Genomic DNA, 26347 nt, shown 5'->3' on the forward strand with positions numbered 1-26347 from the left:
ATTTTTAAACACACACGTAGAGTCATAAAATATGCATAAGATTATTTTTTTTATATAGCTGGAATTGGTAATAAATTGAGAAAATTGGGGTGAAAGCACTGTAGAGGTGAACAATATGTTTTTGCAAGGATTTAACCCAAACTTTTAACTGAAAACTCAAGTAGGTGGAAGCAAACAAACAATTTTGTAGCAATTATAGTTGATAATCTGCATTACCATCTTTATGTTATATCTCTAGTGTGCTCTGATTTATTTTTTCCGAGCTTCATTCTTTTTGCCAGTTTATAGAATAAAATAGCTACATGCTGAAGAACAAGCAAGCAATGATTTCCAACTTTTATCTGTCTTCATACATTAGCAGTAATTGAGAATGCCACTTCCTGGCACAGTCAGAAAGATCCTGTTTCAGATAATGTTTCTTTTTTTTGGTTCTTAAGTGATTAGTCTTGGCTTCTATATCTCCCAGCTAGCCTCTCTGAGAAGCTTACATATAGTAAACATGCATTTATATATGATTTTCAGGGCAATAATCATGAAACTTAAACAATAAATATTTATGTGATAAGGTGTTAAATATATTTATATTTTATAGACAAATAATAAAATCATAAATAAATAAATCCCCCTGCAATACCAGCTGAACTAAAAAACTCTTTAGAGAAAGCTATTTTACAAAATGATCCAGTAATTAATCTCAGTTGTATCTTGTACAGCTAAATATTTTTTTCTTGAAGTCTACTATATCCATATAAATACATATTTATTTTTAATTTAACTGTCGTGTACTTTTGTTTTTGCTTCCTTTGATAATACTTAGTGGCTTCTTCTTGTAGTTCACGCATTAGCTTCATCCTTTTTTTCTGTCTTCCTGCATGAAACAAGATCATGTGTACAGTATGATGACTGAACATTGATGAGAAGGATGTCCATGGGTGCTAATAATGAAATGAAATCTTTCTAATTTTTGGTATATAGTTTACTTGGACTATAAATCAATTAAGGCACCAGATAATTCTGTAGGACTTCTGGTTTTTGGATGACAGATTTATCTTAGTATCTTTTTGATTTGTATTCTGTGTACAATTATGGCAGGACTTGGCACTTAAGTCTATTTTTTCTGTGGCAGAATTATAGAAACCAGAAATACTAATAGACTTTCTACCACTAGCAAGAAATGTATTTATAGAATTTGGTTTCTTTTTAGTGTTTTTCCCCAGTAGCTCTTATAATAAGTTGTCTGATACTACGTTCTTCTTAAACTTTTTAACAGTAATTTGAAGTGTCAGTCTGTCTTTCAGGATTAGGATACACGTTCCATTAACTTTCATGCCTCCCTAGCAGTCTTGGTAATGGAATTACAGATATTGAAATAGTAATGAGATAAGTGTGAGAACTCTCCAAGAATATCCTGTACTAACATAATGCCATACTTGAATAGCCTTATATTTTTCTGACACTGTAAACTAAAAAAAAAAAGAAAAAGTCTTGGTAGAATGATGGATTTGTATGTTTCCATTCTAATTTACATCTCTCTCTTGTATTAATGTAACCGCTTATCAGTTATAGAGGTTAAGTAATAATTTAAAATTACAATATTACTAGTCTAAGGAGTTAATGACTTGTAAGCAGTCAATAAAGCCATGTTTTTGGATTAATTTATAGCTTAGCACTCTCACATTTTGCACAACAAGCAGCTAAAATACCTCTTGTGACCTTCATTGGGAGATTTTGCAATAGTGAATTTATTCCCAACTCCTTATTATTACTCTGAAAACAGAAGAAGCTACTTGCATATGTATTTCTTAAACTGTAACCTGAAGTGTCAAATTACTGAAGACTGAAAGATGACTAATATTCTTTCCTCTCTGTATGGTCAGCATTCTTGAGATGTTTTGTAGAATAATTAGAAATCTTGGATTTATGAACAAGGTGTCTGTAAATTATGCACCTATCCTCAGTAAGCCTAAATTATAATGTAGTGCAAAATCATGGATACTGAGGAGCAACACTGACTTGTGAAAGCCATCTGTCTTTTCTGCAAAGTCCCATCTTTTAACAGCTACTAAGGTTCTGTAGCAAGATATAGAAAAATACTGATTTTAAAAAAAACAACATGAAAAGCTTAAGTCCTGTTTTTTGAATTCAGTTGTTGCTGTAGAAACCTAAAGCTAAGTTTACTGCTGGTGCACAAGCCTGTGCAAGCTTTTCCCACCACTGTGAACAGTAGTAGTCTGCACAATGCAGCAATGGAGGATTTCTGATCTTCAAAATGTTTGCTGAAAATAGCTGGTAGCTTAAGTTCTGTTGTTTATTGCTCCAGGAGTTCAGATTTGCCCATTAGATGCAGAGGTGGCCACACGTATTTGGATAGGTGAATCAACTTAATTTTAGGCATATTTTTGTGCACTATTCTATTTTTGTAGGGCTTTGAAAATTAGGGCCAGATGGGCCAGATTGCTGCCAGCGTAACAGCCTTCACTGCTCCAGTGGAATAGGTAAGGTAAAAACTTGTCCTTAGCTGGAGGGTACTGTGAAGGTATATATGTAAGTGTTGTGAAGTCCTGTGTCATGAAGCCTGGTGCAACCACTCTGTATATTCAACCCTGTGTTAATGTAATAGCGAATGGGAAGCAGAAAGTAGAAGCTAGAGCAGGACTAAAGTAACCCTGCGTGCACACTGGACTAAATGATCTTGGAGATCTTATCTTGGTGTGGCCAGAACTGCTCTGATTATTTATAAAAGGGCATACCCTTGAGGCTCCACTATTGAAGAAAGGTGCAGTCAGCTCTAATGAAAACTATTGTTCTCAGAAGTTACAGAGAGACTGAATGCTACTCATAAAAGCACTTCCTGTCAGGATACAAAAATATTGTTTGTGTGGAAAATAATTGTATTCCAGATGTTTTATATACATTCCAAACATTATACTTACTTTTGCGTACTGAAAATAGCTGTTTGACAACATATTATGTAGATAAATACATAGTAAACCTTGCTTCTCTTTCCCCCGTGGTGTATCACAGATGGAGTAAATGGGGCTGTACCTCCCCTGGGTTTTTAAAAATGCGCTGCCTTGCTTCAGATGCTGTGGCTGCATCATTGCCTCACTATTAAAACTGTCTGACTCGGTCTGCCATACTGAATGCAAAACCCTGATAGATTAAACTGATAGCTTTGCTTAAAATCTCTTTATGGGTTGTTAATCACCAAAACAGAGACTATAACGTATTGCAAATATTTACTGGACTGTAAGTGCTATCATGCCTGGATAATCTGGTAGATATGAAAAGCAATGGTGCAGCTATTCTGAATTAGGAACCAGGTAAAATGGAGGACTAGTAGGTGTAACAAGACTTTTGACTTATCTAATTAGAATGGTTGTCTTTCATCCTGGCAGAAGTCTCTCTCACTGGGTTGAGATCAAGGAAAGATTTAAGGATTTACTTTTAAAATGATCATTTTTAAATGACAGCAGAGATGATAGAAGTGAGTGAAAGGTTTTTTTAGAAATATTTTGTATGTGTTGAATTTCCTTTTTTATACATGATATATTTTAGAACAAGGAGTACAGTTATTCCTTGTATTAATGAAATTCTGTCTGAAAGTATTAATGAAAATCTGTCTGCTTGTGCATTCGCCTCCCTTCCTTCCTTTTTTTTTGGGTAAACTAATAAAATCTAAGTAACTTCTCTCAATTCAGTTGAGGATTTTGTTTCCTGCCAAAGGATTTGTTTTGAAACCTTGGGTCTTACCCTCTTCTCGCCCAATGACAAATGTATAGAGGAAGTTAAAGTGCTCATCTTCCTGGAAAGCATATTTAACAGGAAACGGGGGCTATATTTAAAGCAGGAAAGTGTAAATTGTAACAGGATGATGAATATAATTATCAAACAGAAGTAACTTACCATTCTACAAACTGAATTATATCAAAGAGGTATCTAAATAGAAGAAATGCAAATTGTGAAATAGTAAGGTATGTGTTTTGCTAATATAATGTACAGATTGCGTGAATGTATTATTTTGATAATGTCTGACTCCTAATGTTGATTGAAATGTCTTGAATTTTTCCTTCTTTTATAAACTTTACCATGAACAAAAACCCCAATTCTGCTTTTATTTTTTGAAATTATTTAAATTAGCTAAAGGAATTTCTGTGTTCAAAATCTGTAGCACAGACACGGAAGTCCCAGTGGCAAGCAAGCTAATGGGCAGAGATGAGGAAAACTAGTTGAAGGATGCTAGCAAGATGATGGTAGCTCTCATTTTAACCATGTGGCTAAATGCCCTTGATTCAAAGGGATGTCAAGTGTGTTCTTTACATATGAATGGAGTGCTCTTCCATCTTAGCTCCTCTGTATCCTTTCAAAGTATGAAAATTTCTGTCTGACTTATATGAATTTTGAAGTATTTTCCTTTCTTCGTTTTTCTTCATGAGTTTATTTAACCTCCAGTATTGCTAGGGTAGCAATTTGAAATCAAGCATGAAATAAAAAGATATTTTATGAAGGTCTCATAAAACCTTGTGGTAAAGCAGTATCTTCTCTAAAGTTAAAGATAAGGTCCAGCCTCTCCCACACACTGCATGATCGTGTGTCATCTGATGTAGAGCTGCAGAACTGTTGATGCATCATCCCATTTCTAGGCATCTTCCCACTGCCCTATACACACAGGGGTCCTCTGCAGCATCCCCCAGTCTTGCCTGTGCTGAGCTCATTGAGCTCATTCAGCATTCTACAAGCCAAAGTAGTCCAGCACCCTCAGAACTGGGCTGAGTGTTGTTCTTTTTCACACTGCTTAACAGATTGCTTAAAACTTACCTTTATAAAGTTATTCTTGTGGCCCTTCTGTTTTGGATAGAACAAGCATAGGACTTGCACTTCTATGCTGGTTCCCTGGTTCAGAGTCTGTGCCAGGTCCCACTAATATCAGCACTGGGACTAGTCCAGTAATTGTTCTGGATGGAGAGTGTAGGAGGAGTCTTCCATTAAGCTCATTTTCAGCAGATTAACCTTTTTTTTTTTGCTGATCCCTCTTCTAATTGCATTTTATTTACATGACCTGTAGTTATGGTGTCATTACAATAAAAATACAAGTTTCAATTATTACAAAATTACTTTTATCTTTGCTAATAAGTAAGGGGCAGTGTGTAACGGTGGCAGACATTCTGCTAGAGATTCGAGCTTCCAAATTTCTGTGGCTATCCATCTCCTTTGTGCTTTGTAGTTGGAGGGAGCTATGTTTTTAATAAAGTGTCAATCAGACCAACAACATATATTGAAGGTCTGGAAGCAATTTCCTTTTGAAACATTTATTTTTTTTTAACCTTTGTTAATGGACTAACAGGTATAGTTGTCTAATCGCTGAAGGACTTGAAATCTTCAGTAATACCTACTGTTGCCTATTGTATTACCACTGTGGTCACAGAGATTAAAGCAAGAAACAGATACGTCTTGTTCCTGTGGAACATGTGAGATCCTGAGAACAGAATAGAGGATGTTATCAGAATAGACCTCATTATTTGGTTATCTTCATGGGTGAAGATTCAGAGCCTGAGCTGGATATTACAACTAAACCTTGGAAAGCCTGTTCGAAATTCAACAAAGAGTTTGAATTTACCTCCAAATGATCTTCTTAACTTAGTGAAACTGCTTTCTACCACTTTTAAATTAAAGGCATGTCTGGAATGTGACTTTTATGAAACTCAATTTTTTTTTTTAATGACTTCTAAGTTTTAATTTACACTGTAATTTTTATGAATTGTGTGATTTAAATATGTTTCTTCATGGGTTTAAAATTGTAAGATTGTATGATAATGAGAGGATTGATAAGTGTTTCTTAGGTACAAGTTCTAATTCTAGTACTGTACGTAAGATATTTAGTTTGTTTAGAATGAATTTATGTGTATAATAATATTTTAAATATTTCTTCCATTTGCTTTCTGACTGTACCTGCCCTTACAATATCGGAGATGCCTTCATTTTTCATTCAACATCTGATAATATTCTAAATGTTAGGGAGCTTTAATGTAGTACTCAGCTTTTTTCGAAAGAAGACCAATACAATGTTTCCTCTCCAACTCTGTAGAAAAAAAAAATGTGCTTTGTCAGTGTCCTTTTAAACATTATCCCAGCCATGTTTGCTCAAATCTGTTGTTGCTTCTTGTTATAGTAACGTAAGTTTTATGCATGTTTAGAAGGAAGACAATAAGAATCTTTTCTGCAGCTTTAAGAACAAAATTTGCTCTGAAGCATTGAGCCCATTATTGCTACTGTCTGTTGAGCTAGGCAGTAATCAGCATTAATGCTTGTTCCATTATGCAAGTTCTTTTTAAGATAACATACACTAATGAATGCTAAGACATGTCTTGTTCTCTATCAATAGTACCACTGAATCACAAGAAACAAAAATAGATCATACTTGCAAGTGTGAACTGCATGGGCCAAAACAATGCTCTGTATTGTTCCACTCACTTTGATGGACAAAAAAGTATATTTTTATGAAAGTTTATCATTAAGCAAATATATTTTATTTGAGAAGTCAAGACAAACGAAAATAAGCTAGCAGTGCACTGTCAAACACTGAATCTTAAGCTTCAGTTGTTTTATTTAGCATTTCATCTCTAAAGAGGGGTTTATATTAGCCTGATCACTATTACAGGCTTTATCATATGTCAGTCAGCCACTTGCAACACTGCATTTTTAGGTAACTAGAAAAATAAATATATCTCTATTTGCTTTTCCCGTTTGTTTTTTAGTGTTATTTAATTGTTTCAGATATGGAAAAAACACAGTTTTAAATGAGTAGGATTGGATTGGACCAAACCTGGAGAGTGGGAAATTGAACAATGGAGGCATGTTTTCATTAGATTAGAAATATTATTCTTTGGAACTCAAGGTGCAAATTATGCTGTGCCATAGTGTTCTTTTCAAACACACAAGATAAAATTTGCATATCTAAATTGGATCAGCTTGAATGGGTTTCCCTGCTGTCTCATCCCCTTAGCTGCAATCTTTTTGAAATGGCCTGCAGGTGGATCCAAATAGTAATTTTTAGGCCTATTTTTAAGAGCATCTCTAAAATAAATATTTTTCTTTTAGTTTTGTATTGATTTCTTGCAGTGAACATCAGCAAAAATCCTCCTATGCCTCATCTGGGTGTAATCTACGCGATAATTGGAAGTTTAAATTTAATTCTGTTTACACTGATGTTAACAATAACAATTTCAACTGGCTCAATAAAATCATAATTGTTTCATAGTGTTAAAATAGAATTAGTTTTTCTTTTTCTTTTTTTTTTTTTTTTTTTTGTGAACTATGTGCTATTTCTTTATGATAATTGTGAAAAAACTTTGCCATCCAAAGGGAGTAGGGGGAATACCCTGCAAACAATCTTGTTCTATACTTCTGGGATTTTCTTCTGCTTTTTAAAGGTAAACTTACTGTACTGATCCAGATATCTCTTCTCCCTTTCTCCAAACATCTTTTTTATAACTTTGATAATATTTTATTGCATACATCTTGATGGAAGTGTATAGATTCTCAGATCCTTTAGAAAACCTTTATATTAATATAATTTCTCAAGTATGATTTTAATTCATTTTCCTATCTGCTCAATTTACTTTTGTCTTTCCTAGTAGTGTGACTTATTCTGACTTTATAAAATGACAAAAGAACTTTTTTACTTTAATTTCTGAGGACAGCAGGGACAGAGTTCAAAGATAATGTTTTAATTTCTGTAAAACAGAGTTAAAAAGTTCTAAGGGAAATATTTTTCACAGTGTCTGTATGTAGATATCCTTTGATGTGTGTAAAAATGTAGAACACTCTTAGACTGTAATGGTTTCTGTGACGCTGAAGAGCAAGGTACGGATGACCTGAAGTTTATGCATGTTCATTTATGTTTTACTGGCTATGCATATATTTTAATAGTGCAAAATTTTCATGTAAGAATAAGGATTATGTTGCAAAGAAAGCCCTCATGTTCTGTTTAATGAACAAATAGAAGTAGGAAAGTGTCTGATGTTAAGGGAGATCCAGCAGGCCCTGTCCAAGGTGCTGAGGGTTAGCGTTCATCTTAGCGTTGTGAGATAGTGTTGCATCTGCTACAGTGGTGAACAAAGGGTGTTTGAGCTGTAGTCTTCCATAAACCATTGTTCTTATTACAACATTATCTTTTGGTTTAAGGTTTTGGGGATTTTTTGGCTGGTTTTGGGGTATGTGTGTGGTTGGTTGGATGGATGTTTTTGATGGTTTGATTTGGTTTGATTTTTTTTTTTAATAACTTCCAATCTGGCACATGTAGAATGTTAGCGTTATACCAAAGTGAAAATTAGTTTAGTAATTTTATGTAGAGATGGTTAAAACTCAAAACTAGCAACTATTTATCAGTTTAACTACTGGCCTTAACTCGCTTGAAGGATCTATTAAGTTCTCTAAGTAGTTCTGATTTATGGATTGATGGAGTTTGTTTCTCTCATTCTTGCCAAATCGGTTTGTGACAGTAAGCTAGTAATAACGCTGTATCCAATAATGGTGATACTCATATATCAGTCAGAAATTAGTAATTAATATTTCTGGATGCAATATTGACATTGCATGGTTTTTTTGTAGATCACAGTAACTATCTTTTTCCATCTGAGTTATATTCAAGGCAGTGTGGTTGACATAAAGTCAAATGATTATGTATAACTGATGGAACCTACTCTTTCCTGTTACCATAGCAAGAGACTAATAATGCTACTTCTGCAAAACCAACTTAAATACCATGGGGTGGTGGTAGTGTATATGTGTAAAGAATAAGAGTTGTATTCTAGTGGTTGTTGTTTGACTGTAGGATTAGTTCTCTTGCTTTAGACTTCTAGGGAATACAGTAAGGTAAAAATGTTATTTTTACTACGGAAAACATAAAATACCGTCATTCTGGTAGAAGGTTCTGACTGTGTTGCGATGGGGAGAGGAGAAGTTGAACCGTGGACAATGAGGTGCTGTTGTGCTCAGTTTATTAGTGGGCCAACCAAGGAAGGATGGGCAACGTCAGGGAAAACTTATCACACATGCAAACACATACATACACATCTGAAAAGTTAACTGACACGTGTCCCAGTTAGCACTGAAATGATTTGGCGCAGGTGAGCCAGTGCAGGGGGAGAATGCTGCACTCACATTGACCGGTCCCAGTGTCAGGCTTTGGGAAACAAATGAGTGACAGCCTGCAGTACTCCCAGTTCAGGCATTCTGCTTCTGCAAGATGTTGGACCTCTGTGTAACTAGTGTTCCCTCACCATCTCTATTAGCATGCGGAGTGTTACTATAACTGTCTGGCTTTTTTTAAATCTACATATTTATGTATTTACCTACACATACTGAGATGTATGTTTGCCAAACTATAGGTGTGATTGGCTTTTTATGGGAAGTCTTAGGCAAAAAATCATCATAGTTTAATAATTTGTAATTTTCCTTTCTGATTAAACTTTAGTATTTAAACAGCATTTACTTTTTATAATAATACCAAAGTGTTCCAGTATAACAGACTTAACACTTGTGCTAAGTGTCTTTTCTAATCTTCTTTTAGATCAGTTAAAAGTATTTACCATCAAGTAGAATATGGATTATTAATTCCTTAGGGAAATTAAAAGTAAATTAAAAATGAGACAGTTGCTTTTCTGTAAGACAAAAAATACCTTAAAAGTTTTAAAATAATCTTTGTTAAAAAGTGGTGTGTGTGCTTTGCAAACAAAATGCTTGTTCTGCCTTAGTGAAGCTAATTATTCTCAACTCACACTAGCTATGTCAGCCTGCAAAATGAACATCTGACTTTGTATGTTGTAGGAATTAAAACACCATCAGCTGAGTTAATGAAGAGCATACAATGAATATAGTCTCATTTTTGCAATGCAGTTAAAGTGAAAGCCATTTAAAGAACTGTTGCAAAAATCATTGTGAGGGGGAAAAACTAGCAATAAAGCACGAGTTTACTATATTTTAATTACTTTCTGCTTAGAGGTATGCGTTAGGCTTATTTATCAAATTCGTTCTTTTAATGGTTTAAGAATACAGTGGCTAATGTTCCATTCTGAAATCAAATTAATACAGTCTTCTGTATTCCATTATACAAAGCTGAAGAAACTCATTTGGGATTGTTTCGTTATGATATCATCTGAGGATCACTACTCGAAATTGCAGATTACCACAAGGACGGGAATGTGAAAGGGAATATGAAACACAGAAGAGAAAGAAAATTGCACTTTTTTTCAAACGGGGAAAGAAATGAGACTGGGTTTCTGAATTGTGTTCTGAAGATGTGAATGCAATGAAAATGCCTGTTATATTTTAATTAGTTTTCTTTCATAGTTTCTCTTACAAAGAGAGCACTACCAAAAAAAAACCCAAAACTTTTCTTTAACAGGTGATTTCCTTTAAATTTTCCTGATGCTTAGTTAAAAGTTCTGCCCTGGCCAAAGACACGAGCAGTTTTCTTTTTGTATACATATAAGAGACATAGGAAGACTGATTTCCCTCCTTTCCTCATGGTACAAGATGTGTAATTCTTCACTTTGTCAAAACCGTGTATGCACCTAGAAATGAAGTTAGAAGTCTTGACTCTAACAGAGCCTGGGAACACTCAGTGCACTTCACTACTCCCTTCAGAAATGAAAATTAAATATTGGGAGCTTAGAAGAAGCGCTACCTTATAAGAAGAAGCTTATACCCAAATCAAGAAGAATTTTTATTAAAGATTATTGTAATCAAATAACTCAATGGAGTTTTCCATTAAAAAGATTCTGATTCAAAAGGTTGGTTATCAAGGAAGTATTTTGTTGGCTGCCAGTCAACTAGTTATTGACAGAGAGAGGGGATTTGGTGTAGGCATATGCTTGTTTAAAGTGTTTGACATAATGAATGGAGTTCTTTTGCGAATCCTATCAGTCTAATGCTTTGCTATGGCAACGCTGTAACTTTACAGGAGATTAATTTTTTTGAGTTGTACCCTACTTGAGCCCAAGTACAATGTAGCCTGCTACTCAGCACGTTTCAGTATTGAGGAAGTATTCAAAAGCTGTGTAATATTTAAACTCCTCCTTTGGATAAGTGCATGTGCTACAATAAGATAAGGGCTAACTTCTACATTTATTATGGTTATGACTACATATTGGTAAGAAGAAGGAAGAACTGAAATGATCCAGGTATTTAACATGCAATTATCTTCCAAGGTCTCCAAAGCAGGGTGCTTATAATGGTTTTCTAGTAGCTTTGGGAGGAAGCAGAATCTTACTTGTTGTTTTCTTCATCTTTCTTCATGTGAAAATATGAATTATTTGTTTTTGTAGTTGATGTAAAAATTACTGAAAAAATAAGGTTTGTAAACATAGATAATACCTCCTAGAGTCAATATGTGTGATTGGGACATTAATACTGGAGCATATGAAGAAGTGTCTGCAGGCAACGGGTGGGATCTGAACTACTGGTGAGAGTATTTTAGCCACATATTACAGACACTGCTATTTTCCTTTTGCAATGTGGCTTCTACTCAGGTGCCGATATATCAGCCGGACAACTAAAGTTAGGTGTGTGGTATTGTTGTATCTATATTTATATGAGTGATACAAGAATTTAAGTTGGCACAAAGTATGCTGATATGTTTTTTCTCTAAAAGTAATAAATTAAATATGCATATTAAAAAAACATTAAGAAGAAAGAATAATAAGTTATTTTTTATCCAATTGATACATCTAGGAAACAGGTTCTTATGTAAAGTTTAACTTCTTCATTATGCATGACCTGGTTTTGTTTTTTTGTGCTGACAAGACATGTTTGTCTCTTTACCTGAATTCAGGTTGTTATTTTAGCTGAACTCAGTGTCATTCAAACATTACTGTTCTGGTTTCAAAATCAGGTTTCAATTTTTAGTGCTTCCCACCCCAATTCATCTGTGTAGATTAGATTTCCTTGTCCCAAAGAAATGACACTTCTCTCATGTAGCTGGATGGTAAGAACTGAACTCAGTGCTGATCCAGAGACAAGTACTTTGCAAGTTTCTATACTATTTCAATAATACTGCAATCACTGAGAAAACCCCTTCTTTTAATCTGCTCCATACTGTTTCCTCCATCAGTGAGCAGTATATCAAAGCAAGTTTTCATATGTGTTACAGAGTATATAGATTCAACTGTCAGTTATTTAGACCAAGGTTTGAGTCTTATGGGAAAAACTTGTGGAAGTACTAGAGCTGCCACTAACTGTTAGTTGGAAAGCCTTTTCTCTCGTTTTCAGATATACAGGTATAACAGCAATTGGAGAAAACTGGCAGTAATGTCTTTTGTCACCATAGGGAAGAATGGTGGTGCCAATTTAATGGATTTTTTTCCTGCTCTGAAAGTGTCATATCACCTTAAGCTTGGTTTGATCCCTGTAGTGAAGCTCTAATTTTAATGCTAATGATGATAATTTGGAGAAATTTTTTCAGCAGCACACAGAATGTGTTAAGTGTCTGGATGTGGTCTGTATGCAGAAAATCCAATTATGTATGACTGTGATATCACCTATCTGAGTGCATAGATTTGGCTACTTGTTTTCTTTTTGCCACTGAAATATTGGTGCAGTGGAGTACAGGAGAGGATGGTGCTGCAAGGGCAGAAAGGAAGAAAACTAGTTGTCCATGTAGTTTGAAATGATATCGTCCATTCATTGATATGGGCTTAGAATTCGTCAGTTTTACTGCCTTTCTTATTTAGGTTTAGTTTTTGCATTGTAGTTTTCTACAGAGTTGACTTAAGTGACAGCGACCTATAATTTTCAATAGGAAAATTGATCAGTAGGAACAGATTTCCCTTCCACCCCCCAGTTAAAGCACCTACTATATAATTAAAGTATGACAGATGGAACACACTTGTAAATCTTCCATATGAAATCAGAGCGCAAAGGATTTATTTTCAGATATTATCATCTGTGTCGTAACTTTAACTATAACTTAAGATTCTGCAAGATATGATTGTGACCGATATAATGTAGTTCTGTCTCAGTGCTTGTTTACCCGAACCTTGATGATTGATTGAAAATGGTTTAAATCTCGCCTCAACTTACCCCATGTCAGAGTGGTGTGAGATCCTTGAATCAATTTCCTGAAGTTATACTCCTCTTGTTCCTTGTTGTGTTGAAGTCAGCACAAAACACACAGCTGTACTTTTGGCCACCTAAGTTAGGACTCTTAAAAAGTTAACAAATCATTATAGGCTATTTCCAATTATATTATGTTTGTCACTCTTACTGAGGTTAAGTTAAAAAAAGCCCAATGAAACAACTCACTAAAGAAAGCAGCCTTGTTTAATTTTCCTATTAATTTATAGTACTTAACTAATTTGAGAATTGATAACAGAATGAGTGATTTATGGCTTGAAAAAGACCAACATTTCTCTCCTTGAAAATGGAAATTGGCTTGTCAGACATTTAGATGAAGAATGATCAATCAATAGGATTTTAATAAGGAGAAGGTTTAAAATTGACTGAAGGTGGCTTTTGTTTAAAGGTGATTTGGTATGTGCAAATTACTAAGCTCTCCCTGGAGAAGATTTTCAAAGGCAATAATGGGCACTGATTTTCTTTGTTTGTTCCATTCTCTTTCTGTTCCCCTTGCCAGGGATTTCAATACTTACCTCTCCATTGTGTCTTTGAAATCTCCCTGCCTGCTTTTCAAGTCCTCTGAATTATTCTGCTTATTTACATTTACAGCTATCAGTTTTAACTGTCATTTTTCTTCAGAGAGCATATTGTCTCTGTAAACTTATTTATTTTCAGCATAACTTCATGTTAAGCATAGGGGCTAGCTGCTATTGCTTTTAGAAACACAAATTTCAGAAGTATATGCACACATTAGAGGAACAATGGAAGTTAACTTTGCAAGTTAACTCTAAAATCCTGCCTTTTGGTTCTTGTCAGAAAATCTCATAGAATGGGCTCAGTGATAGAAAACTGGTTCTGGTGGCAATTATGGTCACCTGGATTGGTTTATTTTCTTCATTAGTGAAATCTGTATTAGGTTTTCTGAAAGTGAGGTAACTAAAGTTAGATTTAAAAAGCTGCATTCTTTGTGATATTTTAAACACATAGGTTTACTAGCGGTAGATCCATGCCAAATGTGTTAAAAGAATAAACATTAAAAAGCACAGCAACAAATTCTTGTTGTCACTACTTCCTCACAGTATGTTTTTCCCCACTTAGATTTCTTATCCTGGTTTCAGTCTGTTTCCTTAGCTCTTCCTATCACTTACTCTTTCCAAAACTTATATCGTACTGGCTTAGAGGTTAGCTTTATGTTCCAGTCTCACTTTTGTACCCAATCTTAGGTGTTTTTTCTCTCAGCACTGTCTAAGCAAGTGCATACTGGTACCGCAGTTTCAGAAGAGGTTCTAATTGTGTGTAGTCTCGTTTCCAGTGGTTATAATGAGAAAACCACACTGATCGCTCCCAACAGAAGCAAAGTTTACCCTTCTTCCCCAAAGTACAGATTACCAAAAGCTTTTAAATGAAAAAGATGCTACTTTACTTAGGCATATGTATTTTTTCTTTTTAATTAACACAAAAAAATAATGATTGTCTCTCTTCTTTATTGACATGGCTGGGACCAGGATGGAGATAATTTTTATTTTTATGTATTTTTTTGTGTATTATTTTTATGTGTTTTTCTTGTCTTTGGCTTTAACTCTAAAGCTACTTTCAAACAGAAAATTTGGCAGTCTTAAGAAAACAAAAACTGTAACTGAGAGAGTAAGAGTAGTGATGCAAACCTTGCTACAAACCCTAACTGTAACAAGTATTTTGCTCATGAATTTTTTACGTATTTATAGAATTATAGTGTACATATCTACATTGCAAGAGAAATTTTGACTACAAGGACTTACTCCATCTACTTCTAAATACGTGAACATGCTCAAAATCTCTTTGAGCAAGCTGGTGTATCAACACTGTTGGCTTTCTAATGAAAAATGCATCCTCTGTTTTCCTGCTATACAGCAAGTCGCACCAGAGGCTATGAAACAGATCTCTGAATTGGTGACAGAAGGTTGAGAACTTGAATTTTCAATAGCTATGACACTTCATGATAGGGAACTATCATGGATGTTTTTTTTAGCCAGTTCTGATCTTTGGAAAGGTTCTGCTTCCTGTGGTCAGCTGTTGAAGCCAATGTTGTCTAGGCAGAAAGCACAGTGTTCCTTCACGGAGTTTAAAGCCAGAAGGTAGAATTATCTGATTTAATCTAAACTTCTGCAGTGCTTGGGCTTGAATGATAGACATTCTTTGGTTTAAATGTGTCATCATGTCAAAACTAACTTTTTTCTTGAAGATAGATAAGGATGGCAAATACACTGTTTAACCAGGTAGCTTGATGCAAAGCTAGGTGGCTTCCTTGATAAAATTCATTAATTGCTTCTTGAATTCCTCTAGCTTTATCTTCCAGCAGGCAGTTCCTGATATACCTCCTGGTGGTATGTTAATGTCCCCTTCTTACAGAGAATAGTTTCTTTCCATTAATGTTCCATGCTAGGAAGGTTGATTGTTACCTACCAAAGATATCTACAAACAAATGCAAGTCAGTTTTTAAATCAACCTGAGAGAACTACTGAAATACAGCAGTACAGGTTTTAAAAAACTCAGAAAACAAAAAGAAGAAGAAAGGCTAGATTACCTTTTCTGCAACTTAAAAAACCCACCCCTTACTAATAGAATGAAGAATGGCTACGACAACTTCTAGATTTAAACTGGAACCCAACCAACCAAACACCCCTTCTCTCTCCTGTCCCCTAATATAATCAAACAGAAGGAAACTCAAAAAAGACAAATCCCTCTAAGAATTACTAACTTACCTAAATAAAAGCGTTTGTAAAGTCAGAACTACAAGACTAGATGTTTGCTGCTCACACTTTCATCCAAGTAGAATCTTTATTCACTTTCCAAAAAATATTTTTTCTTGTTGTGAAGATTTTTGAAGTAACTGAGAAACACTGAAGAGTTTAAGTATACATTCTTAACATCTTCTAGTGTCTTTTGTACACGTAATGCTTCCTTTCTGCACACCTCATATACATAACTTGAAGTTTGTGATTTGTCCTGCAAATCCACAATCCAAACGATTGATGTCAGTTTAAGAAACAGGCATCATGATACTTATTTTTTTGCAAAACCAGTTACTCTGGCAAAACCAAAAATAATTTTACTACTTGTGTGGAAGAGGCAGAAATTTTCTAGGTTTTCTTTCTAGGTTTGAAAAGATGGTGTGACATAATGTCACTCCTTGAAAGGATAAAATCAAGGTCTTTTACATGCTATGAAAGAATAAGAGAAATCCATTAATAGCATATTATGACATGGCCGAGTGTGACACCTAGAGGCCATATGCTTAGGAGCCCATAAGAGTAATTTTTCAGGTGCAATATTTGCATGGCACATTTAATTTTGGACTTGAGGATTGGAGCTGCCAGATTTTGATAAACAAAGTATATTGTAACATATATATATATTTTTTGTCAGATTGTTCATGTTTAGGTTATGTCTTTTGGCTTCCCTGAATAAGTTCCCTAGCATTGATGCCAAGACAAATAATAGACCATTACTGAGTGTGGCGAGGAGTACAGCTTATTCTAACGTGAAGTTCTCAAAATCTAATAAAGTTCTTGCAGGTCCCATCTCAAGAGAATCCTTATAGTATGCTGGCATTTGTAATAAAATATCTGCAGGAAAGCCAAGCTCTCACGAAAGGCAGAGCTAGAAGTTTTGGCCTATGAGTTTATGTCAGGGAATACAGAGAAAAGCTTTTTAGAGTTGTTACAGGGATCAGGTATCTTGCAAAACAATTGTACATGCAAGGGAATGTAGCACTTCTTCCTAACTTAGTCTCTAAAAGTTATATAGGGGACATAAGCAAGGGCATCCTAATATGGTGACTGAATTAGATCAGTTTGTCACAAAGTTGGAGTGCTTTTAAAAAATATGTAGTACTATGTTATCCAACAGGTATTGACTGTAAAAAACTTATTTTAACTCTAGAGCCTTTTCCAGGGAGATAGTTGACTTATTCGTCTTTGACTGGAGACTGCCTGCTAGCAGAGGAATACCAGCAGGGTGATTCTGTTTGGCAGCCAGCTTTTGATACCTGGTGGCTAAGAAATTTGTATCTTGTTCCCATTTTTCTTTTCACTAAATAAAAGGTATTGCATGTGTTCTTTGTCAGTCTGTAACTGACATGTTTTATGGCTGTCTTTGGGGTTTGTAATATTTTTTTCTGAGATAAAGAAAAGGACCTCACTAGTCTGTCACTTGTGCAAGCATGTTACAGATTCCACATAGCTGCTGTACCTCAAATAAATAAATGTATCTGAATAAAAGTATACCAAGACTTATATGTTTGTGCTCCAAGGTACAATACTGACAATGTTATGTCAATGCCAGAAACTCACGTCAATTGTAGTTTATTTTCCTACTTTGTCAAGAGGCTTCTCTGAGAAGTACTTAACCATTTATTTGGGAATGTTGAAGCTGTAAACGGCTGATGAATTATGATTATTAGGTATGTATTAGAATATGGGTTACCAGCATGGGCTGGAAATAGTAGTTGCACTGTTAACTGGGAAGGAGGTTCCACGGTCACTGTAGCAAATAGAAAGAGGTTATAAGTGTACGCGTAAGGTGTGCTGATAGCATTTGAAGCTTGCAGTCAGGATATGTTGCCTCTCATGTACAGCTCCTACAGTTAGCTTGAGGTGGATGTCTCTGCAGGCATCATCTTTGGCCTGTGTTTTCACTGGCCTTTCCCTGCCTGGATTGATAGAAGATGAGCTGCAGAAGAGATAATAGTGTTTGCCAAAACCGGTCTTTCAGGAATCCTTATTTTTTTTTCTGCTTCCAGATGCACAAATGCATTTGCATAATTAATATTCCCTCCATTTTGTCTCTGTGACACATTTCTGTGCAGCTTTCAATGCATAAAAGCTTTTTACAAAAAAAAAAAAAGGAAAAATGAAGTTATTCTTTCATAGCTCATTGATTTTTGACAAAAAAAGGTAAAATAATAAGTAGTGCTAAATTATTTTATTTGAATGATCTCTATTTTAGTGAAGTTTTAAAAGTATGTGATCCTATAGTTGCATAAATATGAGAAAATAGTTGAAGGTTTGTGTATCTCTGCTCACCCTCTCTCATGATAATCCTTTGTTCTGCTGTCAAAAGCCACTTTGATTCATTGTGCTAACTACATGGATGATGTGTTCCCTGATGATGCTTCTGGATGATGTGAGTCACATGCAACGTATTTTGAGAGACTTTCTTTATACATTCATAAAAATTCTGGGAAGAATCCATTGTATTTAATAACTCTGAAAAGGGTGATTTTTTTCCCTCACGCTATAAACTTGGCTTTCCCCTCATACATACCTCCAGCTAAAAAGCCATAATTTTTACCCTTAAGTTTTTCAAAGGAATGTATAAGTTATATATGTTTTAATTTAACTTTGCATATCAATAAAGCTGTTACCACAGATTTCCAGATACCCTTAAAACTTTTTTAAGTTCTTAAACTCTTAGTCTTATTTTTCATAAATTATGAAGCTGGCATTATTTTTATTACGTAAAACATTCAAAAGTCCCTCTGTGTAGCATGTAAAAGCAGTATTCTTTTCAGTTCAACAAAGCAAAGGCTAAAGAAGTTTCCATGCTTCCTGAGGTGAATACAGCATGATGTAGCAGAGCTGAGTAAAATGTGTTTCCAGAAGTGCTTTAGCTGAGGGTACAAGTTCTGCATCAGGATGCTATACATTTGTTAAGATCATGGCTTTCTATGTATCCCTTATCAACCTATAATCTCCTGATTGTTGCCTGTTTTTCAACAGCTGAGGAACAGTAATCCACACTTGCTTATCTCTCTTAATCACAGCCTCATGGTGCTAGAGCTCCCTGAGCCTTTAATTCCCTCTTAGAGGCATAACAGAGTGGAAAGTAAACAAAGACGAATTTGCAACCTTCAACATTGCTAATTTGCTCTGATGTCAGAATATCTAAACAGGCAAGGACTTGGGAATTATTTGATCACGGCTGATTTTAATCTAATGCATGTGAAAAGGCTGAGTCTGGGAAGGTTGTGCGAAATGACAGGCATCCCAAGAGAGGATGACTGAAGGTTTCTTCTTTCAACAACAATAGCTCTATCATTTTCTGTCTCTGGGTCCTGTGTTCCTACTGTGTGTTTTTGTAGCTGTTTGCATTTTTAATGAAACTTTCTGAATATCATAGTATTTTTTTTGAAAATTCCTCATATTCTTCCCAGTTCATAGGGGTCCAAAACCTGATCTTCAGCCTTGTTGTTGCATCTGTTCACTCAGTACAGGGTGGGAGAGATAAAGATCCTTATTTAAAAAGCTTTGTCTCTCTCCACGTTTTTATATCATCATGACAGCCTAATGTATCCTGAATACTTTCATATGTAAAAGTCAGTGTATGTTTTAAAAATGATTGATAACTTGATCTTCAAATTATTTTAAATTACACAGTTGACATTTATGCATGTATCTGTGTGTACATACTTGCTGGATAGGAAAGGATATTATCTTGCATTATATATTACATACACCCTTTATCTACCACAGAGGTGATGTGCTTACACATGCCGCGTACACATTATTATATACATATATTCATCTCTTCTCACAGCAGATAGCTGTAAGTTATTACCTGAAACAGATTTGGTAAATATGCAAGACAAGTTAGTCTTTTTCTCTTCATTTTTTTTCCCCTGCATTTTCTTCCATTTCCCTTCATAAGGTGTTAATTGTCTACTTATTGCATGTGTAGTCACTTAGTTTTTGTTGTCTACAAAATGGTTAATGCTCCATACATATTGTTATCAGTACAAATGTCTGATGCTCCCTTAATTAATATATATTGTTCTGGTTATATTTGTTCTGGTTTTATGACGTGATTCTGAAACATATCTGATGATGATTTATTCTTTTCTTCTTAGTACGTATCATTTGGGATATTCCAAGGAGAAACATGTCTGGGAAGTCAGTCTTTTTACAGTCACTCTCTGCATAGAGATTACAGCACCGGGCTATTTGTGTTTCTCCTCATCCCTGTTTCTCTCTGTCTCTCACTCTCTCCAGCTGGTGTAAATGACTGCTGCTGCCTCCCAGAGCAAGATAACCTGCTCAGTCAGCTGGAGCCCCCTGCGGACAGCTGTCTCGCTTTTAGCTGATGGAAAACTGCTACTAACCGCTGAATGGAAGAGCGTGGAGCAGCAACCATACTAGCAGCCTCCGCTGCAGCATCAAGAGCGAGCGAGGACTCTATTGTTCCCTGCTGTTAAACAGTTTTTCATTTTCAACTGCCATGCACAGAAGTGGGAGAGAGGTTTCCCATCCCCTTCTCCTGGTGAAGACGTTCTGAAGAAGGGAATATTATTTGAAGAAGGTTTCACGGTCGCGCTGCAGGTTTTGAAGGCAGCATCGGGCTGCTGGAGGCATGGGGTTGAGCAAGGGGAGCGCTGCTTTCTGCCGTGGTCCAGGGGTTTCCACTGTGCCAGCCCGGTGCGTGGGAGTTCTTGTCCTTCTGCTGCTGGGAATCTGGGACGCTTATGCACAAAGTGAATTTCAAACTTCATCGGTGTATTTGTGGAAGACTGGTAAGTAAGGATGCTATGTTAATACAACAGTGGCATGTTTATTTTTTTTTGTTTTAAGTAACAACCTTTTTGCATGTTTTGTGTGTGTGGAGACAGAAAGTTAAATCTAAATAACTAATGTTTATGTGCAGGATTATAGGGGAAAAAAATTTAGGTCATCTTCCAGGATTCCACCAGCCAAGCAAATGTGGCAATTAAAACCCCTCACATTTGTGACTCTGCAACACTGTTACTGGGGTCTCTTATGTATTTTCTGTGTCTTCTGAGGTTTTTCATCTCGTTTAGTAGCTCTGTGTTGTATGTAAATAGCAAAGGTCAGGACATTAGTGCCTGCCCACAATGGGAAGGAACATTTGTTACAATTGGAGTCAGCAATGTTAACAGTACTCTAAAAATACTTTGTGCAATGAAAGATGTAATTCAGCATGTCTAATCTTTTGTGCTCTGTGCTGACATGTAATATATTCAGAGTGGTAATTGATGGGGAGTTTGGTTTGTTAAATTTAGGTTTGTTGAACAGTATATAGGACATGTGAAAGCTAACGATGGATTAGTTGAAATAATCCAAGCGATGCCAGATCTCATAACCAAAGAGCCAAAGGCAAATAAGCTATGTGGATTCAGCACCACACTGGATAGATAATTTTCTCTACTTTGATACTAATGAGTTACGTGTCTGCTTTAAAGATTGCATAGTCATAATAGTGTTCCAATCTTAACTTTGCATTAAAAATCAGCGGGGAATTGTCCTGTGTCTATTAATAGATTACATTAATTCAGAACTTCAGCAGTGATGAGTATGTGCATTTTTGTTGTCTAATACAGCTTTAATTCCTATGTAAGTAAAGTCAAAGTGTCCTTTAGGAAATTTAAAAATTTCAACCCAGTAAATATTTCACATTAACTTCAGCAGCTGGCTGTCTTCCCTGTACCTTGCCAGGAATAAAACAATCAAAAAAAAAAAAATAGTAGTTTTGTTTAAAAATTGCTTTTCCACTGGAGAATAATATAGTAGTGTGAGAGAGTGCAAATTAATCCTTTGTCTGAAAAACAACTTTGAGAACACATTCTCTTTCCTGGATGGAGAGCCCCAGCCTTCTGCCACAGAAGCAGATCAATTTACAATTACGGTGATATCCTGAATTTTTTAAAAGGCTCCATCTATCCAGCAGCTCAGGGAGGAGATTAAAAGGAAATTCATTTAAACAAGAAGACAAGCTTTCCAATAATGCTAGAAAGAGAAATCTGAAGAAGGGAAAATCCTTTGTAACTTTCACTTCCAACTGAAAGATGAGTTGCACAATGACAGTGACCTGTTTTTTTTTTTTTTTCTTTTGAACCACTGACAAATTCAAAACATTCTTTTCATTTCCATTACAGGTTTGTAAATGTTCAATACGCATGCAAAGTGATAAATGACATGCACAACTTTATGCAAAAGCCAAGTAAAATATAGTATTTTCATAAAGCTTTTTACTTTTACCCTAAGTTGCTAAGTATCAGTAGAATAAAGTCTGTAGCATTTTATTATGTCTCCATTTAAGTTTTAACAGATTCTATATAAAAATATTAAAATAGTAACATAGGTTGAGAATAATAACAACTGTAGTTAACTAGTGCTTACAAAACACTGTCAATTTGCTATAAACTTAGCTCCACTTACTCTGCATATCGTACACGTGCTTTGAAGTCAAGTCAGTTAAACCAGCAATAAGGAAACTGGTCTGGCTTTTTTTTTTTCTCCCTTCCTGGCAAGGACTAAGCATAAGGAACTTTTGTTTAGAACAGCTGTGATCTAATTATGTTGCCTGATGAACAGCTAGTGTCTTCCTTTCAGCTTTACTTTGGTAACATTTCTTCTCTGTTTTGCCTGCAACAAGGAATAGGATAAACATGGTGATTGTACAGTTTTTAATATAACAATATTAGTGACGATGGTAATATGATGAAGAACAAGTCAGAGAGTCTCTTCTCAGATAATGAATGACAAGATTCAGTGAATAAGGTAGTGCATCTGTGTTTAGCTTCTAGTTACATCTTCACATTGCCTTTTTTAGCTGTTTATTGAGTTTTGTTGTTTTCCCTCTCCTTTTTGTAGGAGGTTCCAAAATATGAACTACAAGAATTGCTGGTCAGTGATCTGAAGGGATATATAATATGGGATGTATAAAGTTCAGCTAAGGTATCAGAAAGAATAATAGAACTGAACAGCAGTGAGCTCCTCCAGCTCAGATGGTATTTTGCTTTTCCTTCTGTAAAGGAAACACAGGTCTGGGGAATATGTGGCCTGGATTGTCTAGGAAATAAGCATAATTATATTCCTTTTGGGACCTGTTATGTCCATTTTTTTTGAGAAATATGCTATTTTTGTATTTAATTTAATTGGGTATCAGCTTTTATAAAGGCTTTTCATGACTTGCATGTGTCTGGTTTTTATTTTTAAAGGTTTTTCTAAAGATTCTTGAAATAATGTCTTGGTGTATGCTAGTCTATGCCTTCTGTTCTGGCTTAATGCACTTTGTTTTCTTCAGGATGCCCATGATAATAATGTGCAGGAGTTATGAGGTTTGAATTGGGGCATTCTTTCTCTTATAAAATAACAATTGTCGTACCTCATACAGTTTCCTTATACTTTTTTCTTTTTTTAGGGATTGGTGTGTTGTTTTGTGGGGGCTTTTTTGTTGTTTTTCTGGGAGAGGGCGAGTGCTGCTTCTAGTTCAAATTTCAACTGTTTGTTTCTGACCTGTGAAAACCTCTCAGAGGCTATGACTTTGTCTGTATATTACCATCCTCCTCTCTATGACCATAAAAATCTAAGGTGTTTGTAATACTCAGGTTACTATCATTTTGGGGTTTAATTATCTTTGATTCAGTATGGACGGTGTTGTGAAAAACCTGCCTTGGGCAGGGAAGTTGAACTAAATGATCTCCAGGATTCCCTTTTAATCTTCACCATCCTGTGGCATGGATACCATCACTAATTCATTTCTACTTCTCTAGCTGAAACTGCTTTGAAGTTTTGGCTTTTGTAACTTTTTTCATGTCCTGTGAGAATAGTTATTTGCTCTTGCATATTTATGCTAGAGTCATAGTGTGTTTAATGGACCTTCAGTGTTTTGAGTGACACTTAGATGGATATAGTTATTAAGTCTAGTCTAGTCTTTAAACTTGGTTTCTCAACAAATATTCGTTCCATACCATACAGACCTGGTGTGTGTATTTTTTTCCAGACACAAATACACAGCTGGTTCATTTTGTGTGGTCACTGTAAGAGCTACCTGGTTTCTTACACTAAACCAAAGTTTCCATCTGTGCAGAATATCTGGCTGTTCACAGTAGAATGAGGAAATGGCTAGATTCCCAGTGCTGTGTCTGTCTGCTTGGTGATCAGATGCAGCGAACAGAAGTTTTTAGCAACTTGGAAAATAGAAATTGTGATATTAAAAGGTGGTGATTCTGATGATTTGAGGTGGACACACACAGACATTGGACTTCTGGACTTGGAACTGGACTTCTGGAGTTGGAAGAATTTTTGTACGACCTGTTTTGCTCATCAGTAATTACCCTTCTCTGAGTCTACGGATTTAATTTACAATGAAGAGTTGCTTGATTCAGGTTCTACACTGCTAAGTTGAACTTCTGTGAGTTTCTGTAATGTTTTAAATTTTATTCATGTTCTACCTTAACTAGATAGCCTAATAATTTAGGAAGCTTTTTGCAGTTGTTTCTACATACGCGCATACACACAAAATTAATCTGTGACAGAATTCAGTGAAGACTGCTGGTGTGTTAATTTTTCTTATTGTCCAGTCTCTTTTCTTTTTCCAAAGTGAAATTATCATATTCAGGAACAATTTACAATCTTGTTTATACTGCCCATCATAATCTAAGATTTTGATGTACCTGTAAGTTTTGCAGTGAACAAAGTTGAGGAGTGCTGATGCCTAAATAAAGACTGTCATACAGTTATCATTCTTCCAAAACAAGAATATACATTTTTTTTTCTTGTTTTGTCTTTTTGTGGTAGAGGCCACATATATACCATTTATATACAAAACTGACTAAGCATAGGCATTTCTTGCCACATTGGAAGTAGTCTTTGCTTCTTTCTACAATGTGCTTCATTTATTTTCTGTAATTCATCTAACACAATGAGCTGTAATGTGCTGTCAGTGTTGGGTGTGATGCCTACCTGTAGTTACTAATATAATTACTGAAGAGCTGCACAAAATCAGCAAGGTTTGGTCACATTGTAAAATTGATTCTTCTGACAGTTTAAAGTAATGCACGTTATGCTCTTGAAGTGGAAGATGCAACACTGGATTGATATTTCTGTAACAAAAGAAGTCATAAGAAAAAAATCCAACAGGCAGTGCCCTTACCGTCGTTGGCTGTTTTAAATACTATTGATTGTATCTCAGATAGTATAGATTGGTGGAGCTCTGCTGAGTTATTTGAGCTTTCTGCAGTGGTGTCATACCAAGACTTGGTCTTGTTGTAAAACGATCACAGTTGGATATTTAACAAAGGTAGAACTTGAAATATACTTTCTGCAGGTAACAGTACCTTTTTAAAATTAAAATGAAAAAAAAATCTTAATTTCCTGAAGAGAATACCTAAGTGTCTATATTTATATGCTTATGTTTTGTCTCAGCATGTGAGAATTGGTTCTTAGATAATAACTTGCTCAGCATTTGAGGCAGTGGAGAATTAGAGGAAAGGTGATAATGTGGGTGTAGAGATCCTATAGAAGACCACATATTCTCCTGGGGTTGTGGAGGCCCAGTGTGAGATTAGTGCGCAAGGTGGTTTCCAGTGGCACCAAAGGGGTGTCACAAGCTCTGCATTCCGAGAGCTCTCCTTAACTTCTTTCTGAGCCTTTTCTAGCAGTAACATCCCTCCTTGGTTCTTCCTTCTTCCATGAGGAAGAGGACTGCACAAGGGCCTTCTACTTCACCCGCTTTCTATTGTTTCAAGGTGTTGCTGTGGGATCTTTTAACTACATCATGCTTTTTTACTACTTGGTAGGAGCTTGGCTCTCAAAACCCCTTTGATTTTTAACCTCTTGGTTTCCCAGTTGCCCACGAGGTAGAACAAACACAACCTCTGTACTATTGTGCATCCTTCTCAGGTTTTTTAGTTTTATAAATTTCAGGGCCCAGTTTTAAAAAGCGTCTGGTGCCACAAATTTAATTGGAAACATGAGAGTTTGCAATACTTAGTCTGAATTTTCTCATCTAATACCTATAGTGGCTAACAAATAGAAAGTCAGTGAATAAAATATCTTTAATTTAGTTTCCCTACATCTGTCCTTATTTTCACAGGACTGAGTGTTCTATCTTATATTAGTGCCTGAGGTGGGCGGAAGGCCTTCCTAGGATGGGGCACTTAAAAGTATGATGGAACATACACTGACAGGAGTGATCACAAGGGAAGAAGGAGAGAGAGAAATTACGTAACCAGCCCTCTGATTAAAGCATTTAGCTTTCAAGTGTTATGTCTTCTTGTTTGTTGAAGCTGTTCCATTATATAGCAGAAAATTCCCTGATTCCAGTACTTTTTTCCCAAAGCCAGAGTAAAGACTTTTTTGCAGAAATTGCAACTTAATGGTAGGCAGATAAGCCTATGTCAGTAAATAGAAAACTCCCAATTTTAAAGAGATTATGATGAAATGTTTTGAAGAGG

General features: G+C 35.5%; 1 protein-coding gene across 1 annotated transcript in view; it reads left to right on the forward strand.

Annotated features, from left to right (window-relative positions):
* Positions 1–26347, forward strand: part of THSD7A (thrombospondin type 1 domain containing 7A) — a 280961-nt gene that overhangs the window by 57187 nt on the left and 197427 nt on the right. Inside the window, exon 2 of the mRNA XM_054059364.1 lies at positions 20145–20662. Within this exon, the coding sequence (XP_053915339.1) occupies positions 20503–20662 (160 nt within the window). The 5' untranslated portion in view covers positions 20145–20502. The remainder of the gene's footprint in view (positions 1–20144; positions 20663–26347) is intronic.

The sequence above is a fragment of the Cuculus canorus genome, chromosome 2 (assembly GCF_017976375.1).
Source record: "Cuculus canorus isolate bCucCan1 chromosome 2, bCucCan1.pri, whole genome shotgun sequence".
NCBI classification, from domain to species: domain Eukaryota; kingdom Metazoa; phylum Chordata; class Aves; order Cuculiformes; family Cuculidae; genus Cuculus; species Cuculus canorus.